Here is a 14752-nt window from a genome sequence, read left to right as displayed (position 1 = left end):
GAATCGTTTCGTCTCGTCGCGTTACCGAGGGGGCCGATTCTCTTTTTCGCGAACTTTCCGATCACGGGACAATCGTACCCGTCCGCGCGTCGAGCCGTGCTTCCAGCGAAATTCGCGACCGACCGGCCCCCGCGACGGGGGTCCGCGGTTTCGTCCGGATCGACGCTCGGATCGGGTAGAAAAACGGACGTTTTCGGATCGTGGTTTTCGATCGGTGAAGATCGACGATCGTTCGAGCCTCGCGGGGCCGACTTTTCGCGATTACCGATCGTCGACGACTATAGAAACGGTCGACCACTTGCGACAAAGTCGGTCGACCACTTGCTACTCGGTAAACTCGGCTAAAACCGAACACGGCTGTGCGAGACTATCGGCTATCTCGGCCGATCGGTCGATCGGTCGATCGGCGTCGACTACGCGCTCACCTCGAGACGTTCCGTGGCCTTCAACAGCCTGTCGTAGTCGACGGAGCCCTGCACGGTGAGCAGCTCCATCATGTAGTCGGCCTCTTGGACGGACTGTTGCACCATCTCCAGCTGCCTCTCGAATCTTCTCCAGAGAGCGAGCCTGCTCTTGAGCGAGCCGAGCAAGCGAGAGCACCTGCCCTCCAAGTCGGCGTGGACGTCTTGGAGGCTCGAGATGTCTCGCTCGAGGCCGACGGGGGACACGGAGACCCTCGTCACGGTCGGCAGAGTGTGCAGCATCTGTCTGAGAGCCATGATGTCCTGCCAGAGAACGGCCAGCTCGTCCGCCACCGATTGGCAGCGGTCGACCGCGGTCGCCACCTCGTCGCTGCCCTGTCGTTCGCTGCCCTCGCAGCCGTCCAGCACGGTGGACTGTCGCCGGTGGGCTTTCCGGAGCCGGCCGATGCCTCGCCGAATCGCCCGAAGCCTCTCGCGGAGCAGCTGCGCGGCGTCCAGTTCCTCGGTGATCCGGGACTCGACCTGCCGCGCGGACGGCAGCAGAAGCCCGACCTTCTCGCTCTCGGCCATCGTCGCCAGGGCCAGGCGACCCAGCTCGTTCTGAATCAGCGAGATCCTGTCGAACAGCACGGTCAGACGCTCGATGTACAGGTCCAGCTCCTCCTCCGTCTTCAGGACCCCGTGGAAGCCCTCGATCGTCGATCGGAGCTCGTGCAGCTCCCTCTCGAGCAGCCTCAGCTTGTCGGCCGACGAGATCTCGTCCGAGGACAGCTCTCCGGTCACCTCCTCTTGGATCGCGTCGATCCGCCGGGACACGTCGTTCCAACGGTCCTCGATCTCCCCGCGAAACTGTCTCTGCAACGTCTCGTCCGACAGAGGGACGATCCTCAGCGCCTGCTCGAAGCTGTTGTTCGCTTCCTCTCTGATGTTGTTGTGCACCTCGTACCGCGCCTTCAGCTCCTGCGTTTCGGAACGATATATCGTGTATTCGCGCTTCCTTTCGTTCGTTCGCTCGCTTTCGTTCGCGGCAAATTCGGACTCGACGCGGTGGCGCCATCCGTCGTCCGCCTTCGACGACCCGAATTTCTCGCGCGATTTTCGACTTTGCACGGTGGCGCTCTGTTCGCGTTAGAATTCGAATTATACCGTCCACGGATGGTTTCGGCGCGAACGGGGTTCGACCGTTCGCCGCTGAAAATTCTGTCCCGTACGCGGTAAAAGCGACGCGAATCGTTTCTTCTTACCCAGAATCGACGAATGCGACCGCCGGAAGGATCGCGCATAGCTTCCAATTCCCTCTCGACCGTGGTCATCCAATTTTCCACACGGTTCATCGACGCTTCCTGATTGTACCAGCTCTCGCGGAACGCCAGCAGTCGTCTCAGCGAGGACTCGACGTTGTCCCGCAGCTTCGCGATCACTTCCAAGGCTTCGCCGTAACGATCCTCGGGGTCCTCGATGTCTATCAGGTCCCGCAGACCGCGCGCCACGTTCAAGAGCCGAACGATCCTGGCATGGTGAGTAGCCACGTCCGTTACCAGCGACTGCGAAAACAAATTATTATCGGAGATCGACGACGTCGCGAGACTCCGGACGAGACTCTCTCTCTCTCTCTTACCTGATACAGCGAGATGTACTGATCGTAATCGGTCGAGGTCATCGTTTGCAGATCCGGGACCCTCTGATGAGCCACTTGCAGCCATCCCCTCTCCTCTTTGACACCCTGTTCGAGGAGTATCCATCTGGAAGCGGCCAAAGCCATCTGCTGCGCCCTGGAGGCCGCTTGGTCCAGCAACGCGGTGGCTCTGCCGTGCAATTCCTCGTGCAGATCCGAGTACTTGGTTCTGGTCTCGGGGTCCAGGTTGCCCTCCAGCGACTCCAGGATCGCTCGGCAATGATTCAGATTGACGAAGAACTTTCTGTGCTTCTGCATCTCCTCCCGAAGATGTTCCAGACTTGTCACCGATATCGGACTCTCCAGCAGATTCTCCGCGACCTCGGTGATCTGAGCGAAATCCTTGAGCGTCTGTTCGTATTCCTCGGCGAGCGCCAGCAGCTGCAAAAGACGATCCCGTTCGATCGCCGCGTCGCGTTCGATCGTCTCGGCGAGCTCGTGGGCGGCGTAGATCTCCTCGGGGATCCGTTTGCCGGGATGACTTCGCAGCAGCTCGTGGGAGGCGGTCAGCAGCAGGTCCGTCGTCTTCCACGCGTGGCTGCGATTCGTGTTCTCGAATTTCTCCAGCTCCTGCAGCTTCCACGCGGCGGACGCTTCGAACTCGATCAGTTGGCTCAGCTGGACCCGCTGCTCTTCCACCAATCTGTGCGCGACACCGATATTCGTTTTCGATCAGCCGAGCGGCGTCCAAGTTACTACCCCGAACTCGAAAAAACGCTTACCTGTAAATGTTGCGCGCGCCACCGACGAATTCGTCCCACCTGGTCACCTTCCAGGCCGAGTACCTCCCCTCGTCGTCGTCGTCGTCGTCGTCGTCGCCGTCGTCGTCCATGGCGTCCTTGATCGCGCGGAGATGACGCGTCAGCGTATCGAGGCATTCCTGCAGATTGGCACGGTCCTCCTCGGGACAGATGGTCCGGACTCGCCGCCACGCTTCCTCCACCTTGACAATATCGTTCTCCGCGTGCTGCAAGTCTTTCTCGATCGCGTCGTACGGTTTCTCTCCGTACGATCCGCTGGGACACTCCTTCTCCAAGAAGATCCTGTACTCGATGGACCACATGTTCGTCGATATCGCGTTCACGACGTAGAGGAGCTCCTCCTCCACGGTATCCGAGTCTTTCTCCTTGGCGGCGCGCATCAAGTAGGACAGCTCCTTCTCGAGGTCGACCCGTTCCCGTTCGGGTCTCGCGGCGGCCACTTTCTCCAAATGAGCGATGTGCAGGATGTTTCCCAAATGGCTGGACCTGGCGTTCTCGAGACTCTGCACGCTTCTCGAGATGTTCTCGACGAGCCCGCTGCCGACCCGCGTCGGCTGCTGCTCCGACGACGACGACGACGACGACGACGGCTTCTTCGAGGATTCGATCTCGGCTCCTGGCTCTTCTTCCCGCGGCGCACTTTCCCCGCTCTCCACGGGCGAAAACGAACCCGGCTCTTCGGTGGTGTCCATGGGCTCCGGCGAAGACGCCGTCCTCGGCGAGCCGATCTTCTCGGCGATCGCGAACGACGGTCCTCCTCCTCCTCCTCCTCCTCCTCCCTCCGGGCCCTCCTCGGCGGCGAACTCGGCCTCCCCGACGTCGGGCTGCTTCGACGGCTTCGGCGAGCGGCCGTCACCCAGCGGGGACTTCTCCTTGGCGTTCTTTTTGGCGACGTCGGAGTAGGACAGCTTCAGGGAGACGTCGGGCGACTCGGTCGGCTGTCCGAAGATGGATCCGAGATCCTTGTCCGCCGTCGACGAGATCTCGATCGTCTTGTGCCTCCTCTTCCTTTTCTGCCTCTTCGCGGCGTTCCCGTCCTCTCTGGGCAGCGCAACGACTGCCGCCACCTCGTCCGCGGTGCTGGGGTCCAGCGAACCGTCCGTCGGCTTGCCGCCGCTGTCGGTCGTGTCCGACAGCTCTATGGTCGCCCGCAGCCGAATCTCGAACGACTCGGACTCCTCGGGCTCCTCGGGCCCCTCGGGCTCTTCGGGCTCCTTGAGCGCTACGGGCGCCTCGGCCGTCTCGGTCGTCTCGACCGCCTCGGTCGTCTCGACCGCCTCGGGCGCCCATCTTCCATCGACGTCGCCTTCGGTCTCTTGTACTTGTACATCAGGTGCTACTGGAATTTCGGTATACTCCGCAGCCGTCTCCCGCGTCGACGCTGCTTCCTGGAAGCTCGGTTCCTCGATCTCCGCTCCTCGTTCTTCCGTCCGGGACGGTCCGTCGGTCTGCTGGGCGACGGACGCGAGCTCCCTGGTCTCGGCAGCGGTCTGCGCCGCGTCGTCGCGAGTCTCGGGAACGATTTGCGCGCTCTCGTCGACCCTCGGCGCCAACTCGATCTGCACCGAACTGTCCATGGTTTCGATTCTGTCCGGTGAACCGGTCCGTTCGGGCTCGGGCTCGGGCTCCCGCGGCTCGGTAACCGCTGGAAGATCGCGGGCATCGATCTCGACGGGAGAAACGGTCTCCGGACTGGCCCGCGTCGTCGTTTCCTCCGGCGGCTCGCACGGGATCGGTCGCGGGATATTTTCCGGACCCGCGGGTTCGACGGTCCGAGACTCCGTTTCTCGGCTCTCGGGGAGCCGTCCGGGACTGTCCACGGGCGTAGTCTGGGTCTGCGTCGCGATCATCGGCGGCGGTTCCACCGCCGTCGAATCTGCTACGATATCCAAATCCGGGGGGGTCTTCTCGGCGGGTTCGCGGGTCGGCGTTATCGCGAGTTCGACCGTTTGGGACTCGGTTTCCTGGGTCTCGGCGCGCCTGGGACTCTGCTCGGGAGTCGTCTGGGTCTGCGCCGTTTCGACCGACGGACGCTCGATCGGATCCGTCCGAACGTTCGAGTCCGTCGTCGTCGTCGTCTCGGCCGGACTCGCGGGCTCGACGACGGCATCGGCGGGCCTGGAACTCTCTTCGGGCGTCGACGGTTGCTCCGTCGAATCCGCTCGGACGTCGAACCGTACCGCGATCTTTTCCGGACTCGCCGGCGCGCTGGTCTGCGACTCGGTCTCGACCGTTTCCTCCGCCGCGACGGTCTGAACGGCGACGCCGGCCAGGCTCTTCGACTCGTCCGGCGACGGCGGCGGCGGAGGCGTCGTCTGCTGTCCAACGGTCGTCAAAGTTCTCTCGACGGTCTGGGTCTCCGTCTCCGCCGGCCGAGACGTCGGCGACGTCGGCGACGTCTGCGCCTCGATGGACACCGTTTCCGTCGGGACCGTTTGAACCTGCGTTTCCTCGGTCTCGGCGGGGGGGACGACGGCCGCTTCTTCGACGGGACTCGTCTGCGCGGCGTACTCTTCGAGCCGCGTCCGAGGCGTCTGCGTGGCCGTCTCGCCGACCGGCGTCGCCTCGACGGCGGCCTGGACCGCGGAGTCCGTCGCCGGAAGCGGAGAAGTCTGCATCTCGACGTGCCGAACCGTCCTCGTCTCGGGCTCCGAGCTCGCGGTCTGGCCGGCAAAGTCCGTCCCGGGCAACGGGGACGTCTGGATCCGAACGTGAGCCTCCTCCGTTCGCGGCACCTGCGTCTCCTTCGACTCTTCGGCGACTCGAGGCGAGGTCTGCGCCGCTTCGTGGACCTCCGCCGCGTTCGTAGGGGACGTCTGCACGGCTTCGTGGACCTCTTCCAGCCTCGGCACCTGCGTCTCCTTCGCGTCGGGAACCGGCGGAGACGTCTGAACCCGCTCGTCGACCTCTTCCAGCTTCGGCACCTGCGTCCCCCTCGACTCCTCGTCGATTCGAGACGTCTGCGCTTCCCGGTCGATCTCTTCCGGCTTGGCCGCCGCGGGCTCCGGCGACGTTTGCGCCTCTTCGTCGACTTCCTCCGTCCTCGGCACCTGCGTCTCCTTCGACACCTCGGCGACTCGGGGGGAGGTCTGCGCCTCTCGGTCGACCTCCTCCGGTTCGGGCGTCGCGGGTTTCGGAGACGTTCCCGTCTCGCGGCTCGTTCCCGCCTCGGCCGTATTCTCCGCGGGCCGCGGCGAAGTCTGCGTCGCTTCGTCCGCGTTGCTCGCCGCGGCGTCGGGGGACGTTTGCGTTTCGCGAACCTTCGACTCGACGATCGCGTCCGGGAGCAGCGGTTCCGGAGAAGTTTGCGTCTCCTCGACCCTGCTGGGAACCGGCTCCGGAGACCGAGGGGAAGTCTGCGCGGCCGCCTCGGCCGCCTCGGCCGCCTCGGCCGCTGGCTCCTGCTTCGGCGAGGTCGCGACAGAGACGAACTCGCGAACGACCGTCGTCGTCCGATCGTCCGCCCGGATCCGACGAACCTCCGCCGCCTTCTCCTCTCTCTTCTTTTTCTTCTTTTTCTTCTTGGTCGCCTTGACGGCCTCTTCGGCGTCCGGCGGAGCCGCCTCGTCGCTGTACTCGGAGTCGTCGCTGGTCGTCTTCGGGAACTCGGAGTGCTCCTCGTCTTTCGCGCCTCTGACCCGGTCCTTCCTCTTCTTTCTCCTCTTCTTCTTCGTCGTCGTCGTCGCGGTCTCGTCCACGGACGCGGCGTTCGACGTCAGCGTCCTGTCGTCCGCCCGGTATCCGTCCTCGCCCCTCGACGTCTCGTCCCTCAGCGGCGACTCCAGATCCGCCTCCGTCATCTCGCCTATGTCCGGTCGCGGCGTCTCGGTGGCTCGTTTCGACGAGTCCGAGAGCAACACCTCGATCTCCAGCGACTCCGCGACGTTGGATATCGTCGAGCTCGACTTGGTTCCCTCGTCCTCGGGCTCGGGCTCGGTCGCGGCAGCCTCCGCTTCCGAAACGTCGCGTTCCGTTCGCTGGAACCAGAGCGGCGACGTCTGAACGATCTTGTCGCGAATCACCGCGACCTCCTCTCTGTCGGCCGGCAGCCGAATGTCGACGTCCTCCTCGACCAGGCGGAACGGAGGACCGACCGGCTCGGCTCGGCTCTTCACGGACACCGTCGGCTGCACCTCCTCGCCGCCCTCCTTCCTCACCGCCAGCGAGATCTCGACCTTCTCGAACGGCTGCTGCGTCGGCTTGTACTCCGGCTTCAGGGCCTCGTCCGCGCACTCGTACTCCGGCTCGAATTCGGGCTCGGCTTCGGGCTCGGCTTCGGGCTCGGCTTCGGGCTCGGCTTCGGGGACGAACGAAGCCTTGACCAGCCGCTGTTTCTCGGTGGGCGACGCGTCCCTCTTCGGTTCGACGCTCTCTTCGACCGTGGCTCCCTTCGTCCGTTCGGCTTTCCTTCCTGAAATTTGAACGGTCTGTAGGTCCGCCGGCGCCTCCGGGTTCGTCGGTTCCTCTCCGACCGAAGGCGAAGGCTCGTCGCCGGTATCTACGGTGCCGGCGGGGGTGTCGCGGTGCATTTCTACATCTACCGTGCGACCATCTACCTCGATATCGGCTGTTTCGCCTCGTACGGGTGCATCGACGGACTTACAAGTCGCCTTCTCGACGGACGGCGCGTCCGACGCGATGGAATCGATCGGCGAGGCGACCGAATCCTCCGGCGTCTCTCGCACTTTCACCTCTTGCATCGAACTCTGCGAAGCAGAGCACGACAACGCTTCAGCATCGGCGAACGCGCGGCTGTCCGGCAGTCGTCGCTCGTCCTTTACCTCGATCCGGAACTGCTCGGCTTCGTACTTGTCCGTTGGTTCGCCTTTTTTCCTCGACAACGACGAGGACGGCGACAGCGACCGCGACCGCGACCGCGACCGCGACCGCGACGTCTCTCGAGGACTCGCCGAGGACTCCGGAACGGTCGCGTCCTCTCCCTTCTCGGCCGCCTCGGTGTCGGAGATCGCCTCCGCGACGATCGAGCCCCGCTCGCCGGTGTCCGCCTCGGGCGCAGGGTACTCCGAGGGTGGCATGTCCTTGGCGAACGCCCCGAAGAACGGTCCTTGGAGCGGCGCGTCGTCGGCGCTCCTCTCGTCCCCGGCGGATCGCTGTTCGAGCACCGGGGAACAGGGGCGTCCGTCGCCGCCCAGCGTCCTGCGCTCCTCCCGTTTCTCCACGTTGATGCTGATCCGAGGAATGCTCTTCTCGTCGATCTCCACCTCCTCGGGTTCCTCCGTCACCTCCTCCGTCGCCGTCTCCTTTCCGTCGACGACCGTCACCTTGCGCACGATCCGCCTCGTCTTTCTAACCACTCGTCTGGTCACCTGCTCCACCACCGCGTGCACGCTCGACGTTTTCGACCGCAGTTCTCCGTCCTCCTCGGTCGGCGCCCCTTCCACCGCCGGCGGACGAGGCACCCCGAGGTCCTCGAAGTCGCCTCGAGCGACCGTGCGCGTGTACCTCGGCGCCGACTCGTATTCCTCCACGTTCGCGTACGCGCCCGCGTCGGCGCCGGTGTCCGCGTCCGCGTGGGGCGTCCCCGTGGCGACTCTGCCGCCGTAGATCCGTCTGGTGGTGGTCTCGACGGTGCCGTCGGGTTTCCGGGTGGTCACGGTGACCCGCTGGTCCCTCAAGCTGGCGTCCGCGAACGCCTGCACCACCGCGGGGCCGTCCCCGATCGCCGTCGTCGTCGACGACGACAGGTGTTGTCGCGCGGTCCTACCGCTCGTCGTCACCGTCCTCTTCCTCAACTTTCTCACGACGATTCTCCTCGAACCGTCCTCGTCGACCACCACCTCCGTGGTCACGTCGTCCGGCTCCACCAGGACCGTCTCGAAGGCCCGAGGAGCCGCGTGCACGATGTTCAGCTCGCTGGTGGTGGCCTCGTCGTTCCTCGGGTCCTTGTACCTCATGTCCACCAGGATCTCCTCCGGCGGGCCGACCGATCCTTCCCGGACGATCTCTTGGCCGGACGCGGAGGGCCGGTTCTTCGTCGCTATCTCGATCACGTCGTGCTCGCCGTCCGTTTTCTTCAGGATCTTGATCGTTTCCCGCGTCTCCGGGCCCTCGGCGGCGGTCTCCGACGTTTGAGTGGTCAACGAGCGACGATCCAATAATTCCCGGTTCGTCGACGTTTGTTTGCTCGATCGCTCGGGCTTCTCCGCGACCTCGTCGGCCAGCAGCAGGCTCCGGCCCGTCTGCAGCGAGACGTCCAACAGGGACGGCGCGCCGCTCTCCGGCGAAGAGTGCAGAGACGGTGCCTGGTCGAGGGTGGCGTCCTCTCGCTCCGACGTCTCCTCGTCCGCTCGCGCTTCCTCGTCGCGGATCTCCTGGAAAACCGGAAAACGCACCTGCTGATCTCTCCTCTGCCCGTTTCGCTTACGCGTTCGTTTCCTTCGAATCCCAGGGATCCCCGGAATCCCCGGAATCCCCGGAATCCCCGGAATCCCCGGAATCACCGGAATCCCCGGAGCTTTCTTTCGCGCGGCCCTCGCGCCGCGGCCACCTTTGCTCTCTTCCGATCGAATTTTCTCGGCCGTTCGGAAGACGTCGGCGCCGGTCGAATCGTGCCTTCGCGAATTCGAGTCACCGTCGTCCGTACAAATTTCGGTCGAGTCGAACGTCGATGTCGATGTTCCGCGCGCGTCTACAAATTCCCTTCGAGATTCTTGGGATTACGGCTTGGATTATTTCTCAAGCGAATACGACATTAATTCTTTTTCTTAAAAAGCTCTATTTTTTACTTTTATTCGAGAGCGACCGAATTCAACCGAGAGACCGGCGACTGAAAATCGCCCGCTTATATACCTTTTTTGGTGCGGTCTTCTCCACCGATCAGAGACGGTCATTCGTCGCGTCTTACATTGTATACGCGGTACTGGGATCGCTAACGGTCGGAGCGCGGTGTGTTCCAACGACATCGGCGATGGTATATCGCGATATCTTTGACATACAGTTTACATCACCGTCGGTGCGCGCCGACGGAACCGGCGGAAACGTAATCTGATATTTTCGAATCTCGGTCCAAAGTAAACTATAGATTAATTTTTGACCGAGGTCAAAGTTTCTTTTTAAAGGGGTGCGCCAACCCCCCACCCCCCCTCCGTCCATACGCGTCGATGGAATCCGCCCGCTCGAGATATCGCCCAAGATAGAAGACGAGCATTTTGTTCCCGGAACGGAACCGTTCGACCGAAAGCCGAATTCGATTCGCTAGAAAATTCATTCCGACAGACCCGAGCCAAGCACCGTCGTCCGAGGATCCAGCCTCGTCTCGAAGCAAAGCTACCGTGATTGCTGCGCATGCAATTGCTACTCGAAAGCTGGCTGAACGAAAGAAACGATCGAACGTGCAACGTTTACCATGGTATCGTGTTTGCGTCCGATTCGCTCGGTTAATCACAGGATCGTCTTCTACGCGCGAACGGCGAAGCCGATTAATCACGAGACGTATGAGAAAGCGACGACACAGGGCATGGGGCGCGGACGACGTCGTCGATAGCCGTCCGCCGTCGACGATGCGCCGTTGGCAAGGTTAGTCACTGGTTTTTGTTACGCCGCGCCATCGGGCGGCTGGATTCGTTGCGCGAGCCGAAAATATGTTTCGGAGTTTGCCGGCGCTGCGGCCGTTATCGCTGCAAGGTGGCCATGGGGAACGGAGACGACGAGCACTGGTGAGCACGGGGGAGCACGGGGGAGCACGGGGGAGCACGGGGGAGCACGGGAACGAACACGTTCGCGGCTAGAACCAGAGGCCGAGGACGAGAATATCCGCGAGCGCGAACCGCCGGCCGCGAGCAACGGCGCTCCGCCGAACGGCGTCGTATTTTTAGAATCGAACGTTGAACGAATGCCGACGACGGTCGACTTTACGGTAACGCGTCTATTTCGGACGCGCGCGCTCGCGCTTCGCCCGATCACGTGGTGGGACGCGTACCTCCGTAAACGAAAAGGAATGCGAGCGCGTACGGTCGGTCGGACGCGTGCCCGGGTACGCGAATTTCGAACGCTTCGAGATATTCGCGAGTTTCGAGGTCTTTCTCACCGACCGTTTTCTCGATACGTACAAGTATCGTCGTCGGGCGCGCGCGCCCCAAACTTTTCCATCGTATCGACAAATTTTTCATTTCGCGGAGACACCGCGCCATCGAGCGTGCTTCCTCTTCTCCTACGCTCGCGTACGCGCGTGGAAAATTGTCCTCGGCTCCTGTCGTTTCGCGCGTACCGCGCGGTGGCGCGCGTAAGTCGACAACGTTCGTTGTCGTTGGGCGTAACGGTCGAACGGGGGGATAAAATAAAGGGGGGGGGGCAGGTGGGGATCGATGAGAATACTTTAATCGCATGAAAAAAAGTACAGTAACAACGTGTCAACATTCCTTGGACAAAACGTCGTGGCCTATATTTATATATTACATCCATTACACCTTAAGCTAGAGGAACATAAAAGTGTGTTATAAATAATACAAGGTATGACGCGATGCGAGAGAAAAAAAAATAGAAACGCGAGGTCGACGAAGGATGCGCGGACCGCGGACGACGACGTTCGGGTTCGTCCAAGTTTAATCGAATAAAGCTCGACGAACCTCGCGCTTCCTCCCTCTTTGGCTCGATCTCGATCGATTCGCTGCCGGACCGGATCGGATTTTCATTCAACCGCGGACGAAACGATTCCGATCGTTCGTCGAACTTTCCGCGACTCGAACAAATTTCGAATATGCCGTTTCGCGTCCGATCGAAAATATTTCATCGATTTCGTCGGTCGCGATCGAGACCCAAAGAACGTTCGAATTCATTTCGTTCGTCGGGGGAAGCCTATCCTTCTCGAATCTGAATTTTAATGTACGAACAGAAAATATTATCGTCGAGGGTCCGCAGTCCGATTTCGACGACAATGACAATGACGATGACGATGACGATGACGATGACGATGACAATGACGACGATGACGATGGCAATGACGATTACGATGACGATGAAGACGATGACGATGATAATGATAATAATAACATAAATGATGTTGCGCGATGAGAAGCCTCTTAACGCGGCGACTACGTGCGAACGCGAACGGCGTTCCCGAACCATCTAGATTACCCATAATATAATCGTGCAAAATGAAAGGTAGCGACGAAACATAAATAACTACGTCTAAGCAGCGAAACAACAAATATATTACATGCTTCCAACGATCCTCTCGCCGTACGGTAACGCAAAACGTATCTCGTCGTCCCTTGTACGCGTAGCGAGCAACGTTCGTCGTCGCGGCGAGAGATCGAACGATCGCGTTTTCCTCGTTTCGAGACGATCGGATAGACTGGACTGGACTAGATCGGACTAGATCGGACTAGATCGGACTAGATCGGACTGGATCGGACTGGACGACCGACAAACGACTGGCAGCTACCGGACCCGGTCGCGATACCGGAGAACGTGCTTTTTACGAAAAGGCAAACTTCGATCGTTTTTAAATACTCCCCGAACGAACCTCGACGATCGTCGCAGCTACGCGGAAATCGTGCTCGAAACTTTGCTTCGGACGAATCTGCTCGTAATTCTAGTCGACGAATTCGAGTCGTTTCGAGCCGAACGCCCGAGCGAGGCGTTCGATTTACGAAATTGAAATTGGACAGCGAAAATTGTTCGAATCGAGTCGGTCGAGTCGAGTCCCGTATTTTCGTTCGTCTTTCTTTCCCGTTGCTCCATCCACGCGTCCCGCTACCGTCGCGATACCTCGCGAAACCGTCGCGCGAACACCAGCGAAGTTTGCGAAAGCCCCCGAGCATTGGAAAACGTTGGGTACCTGCTCCCTTTGCCGCAGACGCGACATCACCTCCAACAGCGCATTCTTCAGGACCTTTGCCAGCGTGCTGATTTCTGGCAGCGTCTCGAGCTCCGACACGCGCTGCGCGTGACTGCTCAGCTCGTCCTGCAAAGCCTGTTCGCACAGACACCTACAATGCCTCCTCTTCCTCTCTCTTCCTCTTTCCCTCTCTCTCTCTCTCTCTCTCGCACTCTCTCTCTCTCTTTCTGTTTCATGTCCGCGATCGTCGATTATAAATAAATCGCGAAGCAGGTATTTTAAAACCGGGGATTACGGCGACGTCGCGCCGGCGCCGAGAAAACGATCGACTACGCGGCCCGGAAGCCGATCGATCTTGAAACACCACGGTTGATACGGTTCGCGACGAGGAATTGGCTCCGTCGATCGAAATAGTCGGCGCGACTCGAAGCAGCCCGCGTCCGGATCGCGCGCCAACGATACGGTACAGCTCGTTCGGTGGAGAAAAAAAATGAAAGTTTCGAGATATCGCGAGTTTTCGGGGCTATTCGTCAATTTTTACGAGTCGAATCGACCCGCCGATATTTTAAACTCGGACCGCGCGAGACCAAAAGTTCGATCCGACGAGATCGTCGAAAACGTTTGGAAACATCGATCGCGACAACCCTCTTTTCGCTTTCTCCACCGATTTTCAACGAACGAGGTCGGGCACGGAGAAAGAGAGGGAGGGAGAGAGAGAGAGAGAGAAAATCTACCGAAACGTAGTTTCCCAGAATTCGCGTGCAAACCGTGTTAAAGAGAAACGAATTCTTCCGCAACCCGTTTAGTTTCGCGAGATCGCATCGAATTTTTGTCGCGGTTCAAGCTCGAGCTACGTAAATACTTCTACGAACGCACCTTGTTCGCGGAAATAGGCGGCTCTTCCCTCATGCCGGCGACGATGTCCTTCAACCAAGCGTCGGTCTCGTCCAAGAATCGTTTGTAGGCGCGAATGTCGTGGCCGCGTTGCTCGCGATGGTCGCGCGAGGCCTCGAGAGTGGCTCGGCCCTCTTCCGTTTGCGACAGCAGTGTCGCGATCCGCGTTCGGACTTCCGTCAGGTTCGCCAGCAGCCTCTGGGACTCGTTGTCCGCCGGGATCTCGCGCACCAGCTCCTCCAGGTCGTCGGCTTCCGTCTCGTGGGACCGCAGCTGCCGCGACAGATCCTGAAATTTCACGTTTCGTTCGTCTACTCGGGCCGGTGAACGATTCTTCGAACGGGATGCTGCTCGACGATCGACGACGGACTTTCGCCGAGTTCCAGAGATTCGGCCGGCGGCCGAAACGTCTGGAACTCGGACGTGTCCGATGCGTCGATCGGAACGGCGCGAATCGAGAGGCTTCGCGACGATTGTAATTCGTTACCGTCAGTGCGGCCAGCATGGAGTCGATGCTATCTCGCGGCAAGCGGGTTCCCTTCAAGTTCGACAGACTCAGCTGTAAAACCATTAGGCGCTCCTGAACGATGTCCTGCAACACAGCGGTCGGTTAACGAACACCGTCGCATCGGTTCCGCGAGGCGGAGGATCGGCAGCGTGCACGCGAACTTCGACTCGCATCTCGTCGATTACTCGATGGATCGGCATCGGGGAACCGAACGACGCGAAAGAGGAATCCGTTCGCGGACGGGTGCGCGTCGCGGTCTCGAAAAAAAGGGAAAAGAAAAAAAGAAAGAAGAAAAAAGTAAACGAGTCGTCGGAGAACGACGCGGAGGCCGTGTTCGAAAGGGTACCGATTCCACGAGACCGCGAGAGAGACGCGCAACGGCGGGAGCGTCGTCGAACGATTCTCGACGAACGTCTCGAGACGTCTGAAAACAAAAAGTTTCTCGACACCAAAAACAAACACTCGTACGATGTACGCGCGTTCGAAATTTTTCCGAACCGCGACGCAAGCCGAAAATCAAGTAACGTTCAAGCGTTTCTAGTCTACGGAGTCATGCGGAGCAGCCAACCACCGCCGCTGTCGGAGAGAGGCTTCGCGGACGAGTCGAATCCGTCCCGAGAAGAACGATGGCAGGAATTTCGTCGCGGCGAAGCGTGTACCGCGACGCTTCCGACCACCGTTTCGGTAGAACCG

At 60.6% G+C, this 14752-nt stretch overlaps 1 protein-coding gene across 1 annotated transcript in view; it reads right to left on the bottom strand.

The window, feature by feature from the left end:
• The window catches only part of LOC117218577 (muscle-specific protein 300 kDa), a 36946-nt gene that overhangs the window by 21658 nt on the left and 536 nt on the right, over positions 1-14752 (bottom strand). The window contains exons 2-8 of the mRNA XM_076523454.1: positions 14039-14143; positions 13534-13839; positions 12658-12792; positions 2820-9190; positions 2041-2740; positions 1667-1966; positions 426-1382 (exon numbers count right to left, since the gene is read on the bottom strand). Coding sequence (XP_076379569.1) covers positions 426-1382; positions 1667-1966; positions 2041-2740; positions 2820-9190; positions 12658-12792; positions 13534-13839; positions 14039-14122 — 8853 coding nt within the window. The 5' untranslated portion in view covers positions 14123-14143. The remainder of the gene's footprint in view (positions 1-425; positions 1383-1666; positions 1967-2040; positions 2741-2819; positions 9191-12657; positions 12793-13533; positions 13840-14038; positions 14144-14752) is intronic.

Source organism: Megalopta genalis, chromosome 7 (assembly GCF_051020955.1).
Source record: "Megalopta genalis isolate 19385.01 chromosome 7, iyMegGena1_principal, whole genome shotgun sequence".
Classification (NCBI taxonomy): Eukaryota; Metazoa; Arthropoda; class Insecta; order Hymenoptera; family Halictidae; genus Megalopta; species Megalopta genalis.
Note: the sequence above shows the minus strand (reverse complement) of the source record. Positions and strands in the feature narration are given on the sequence as shown.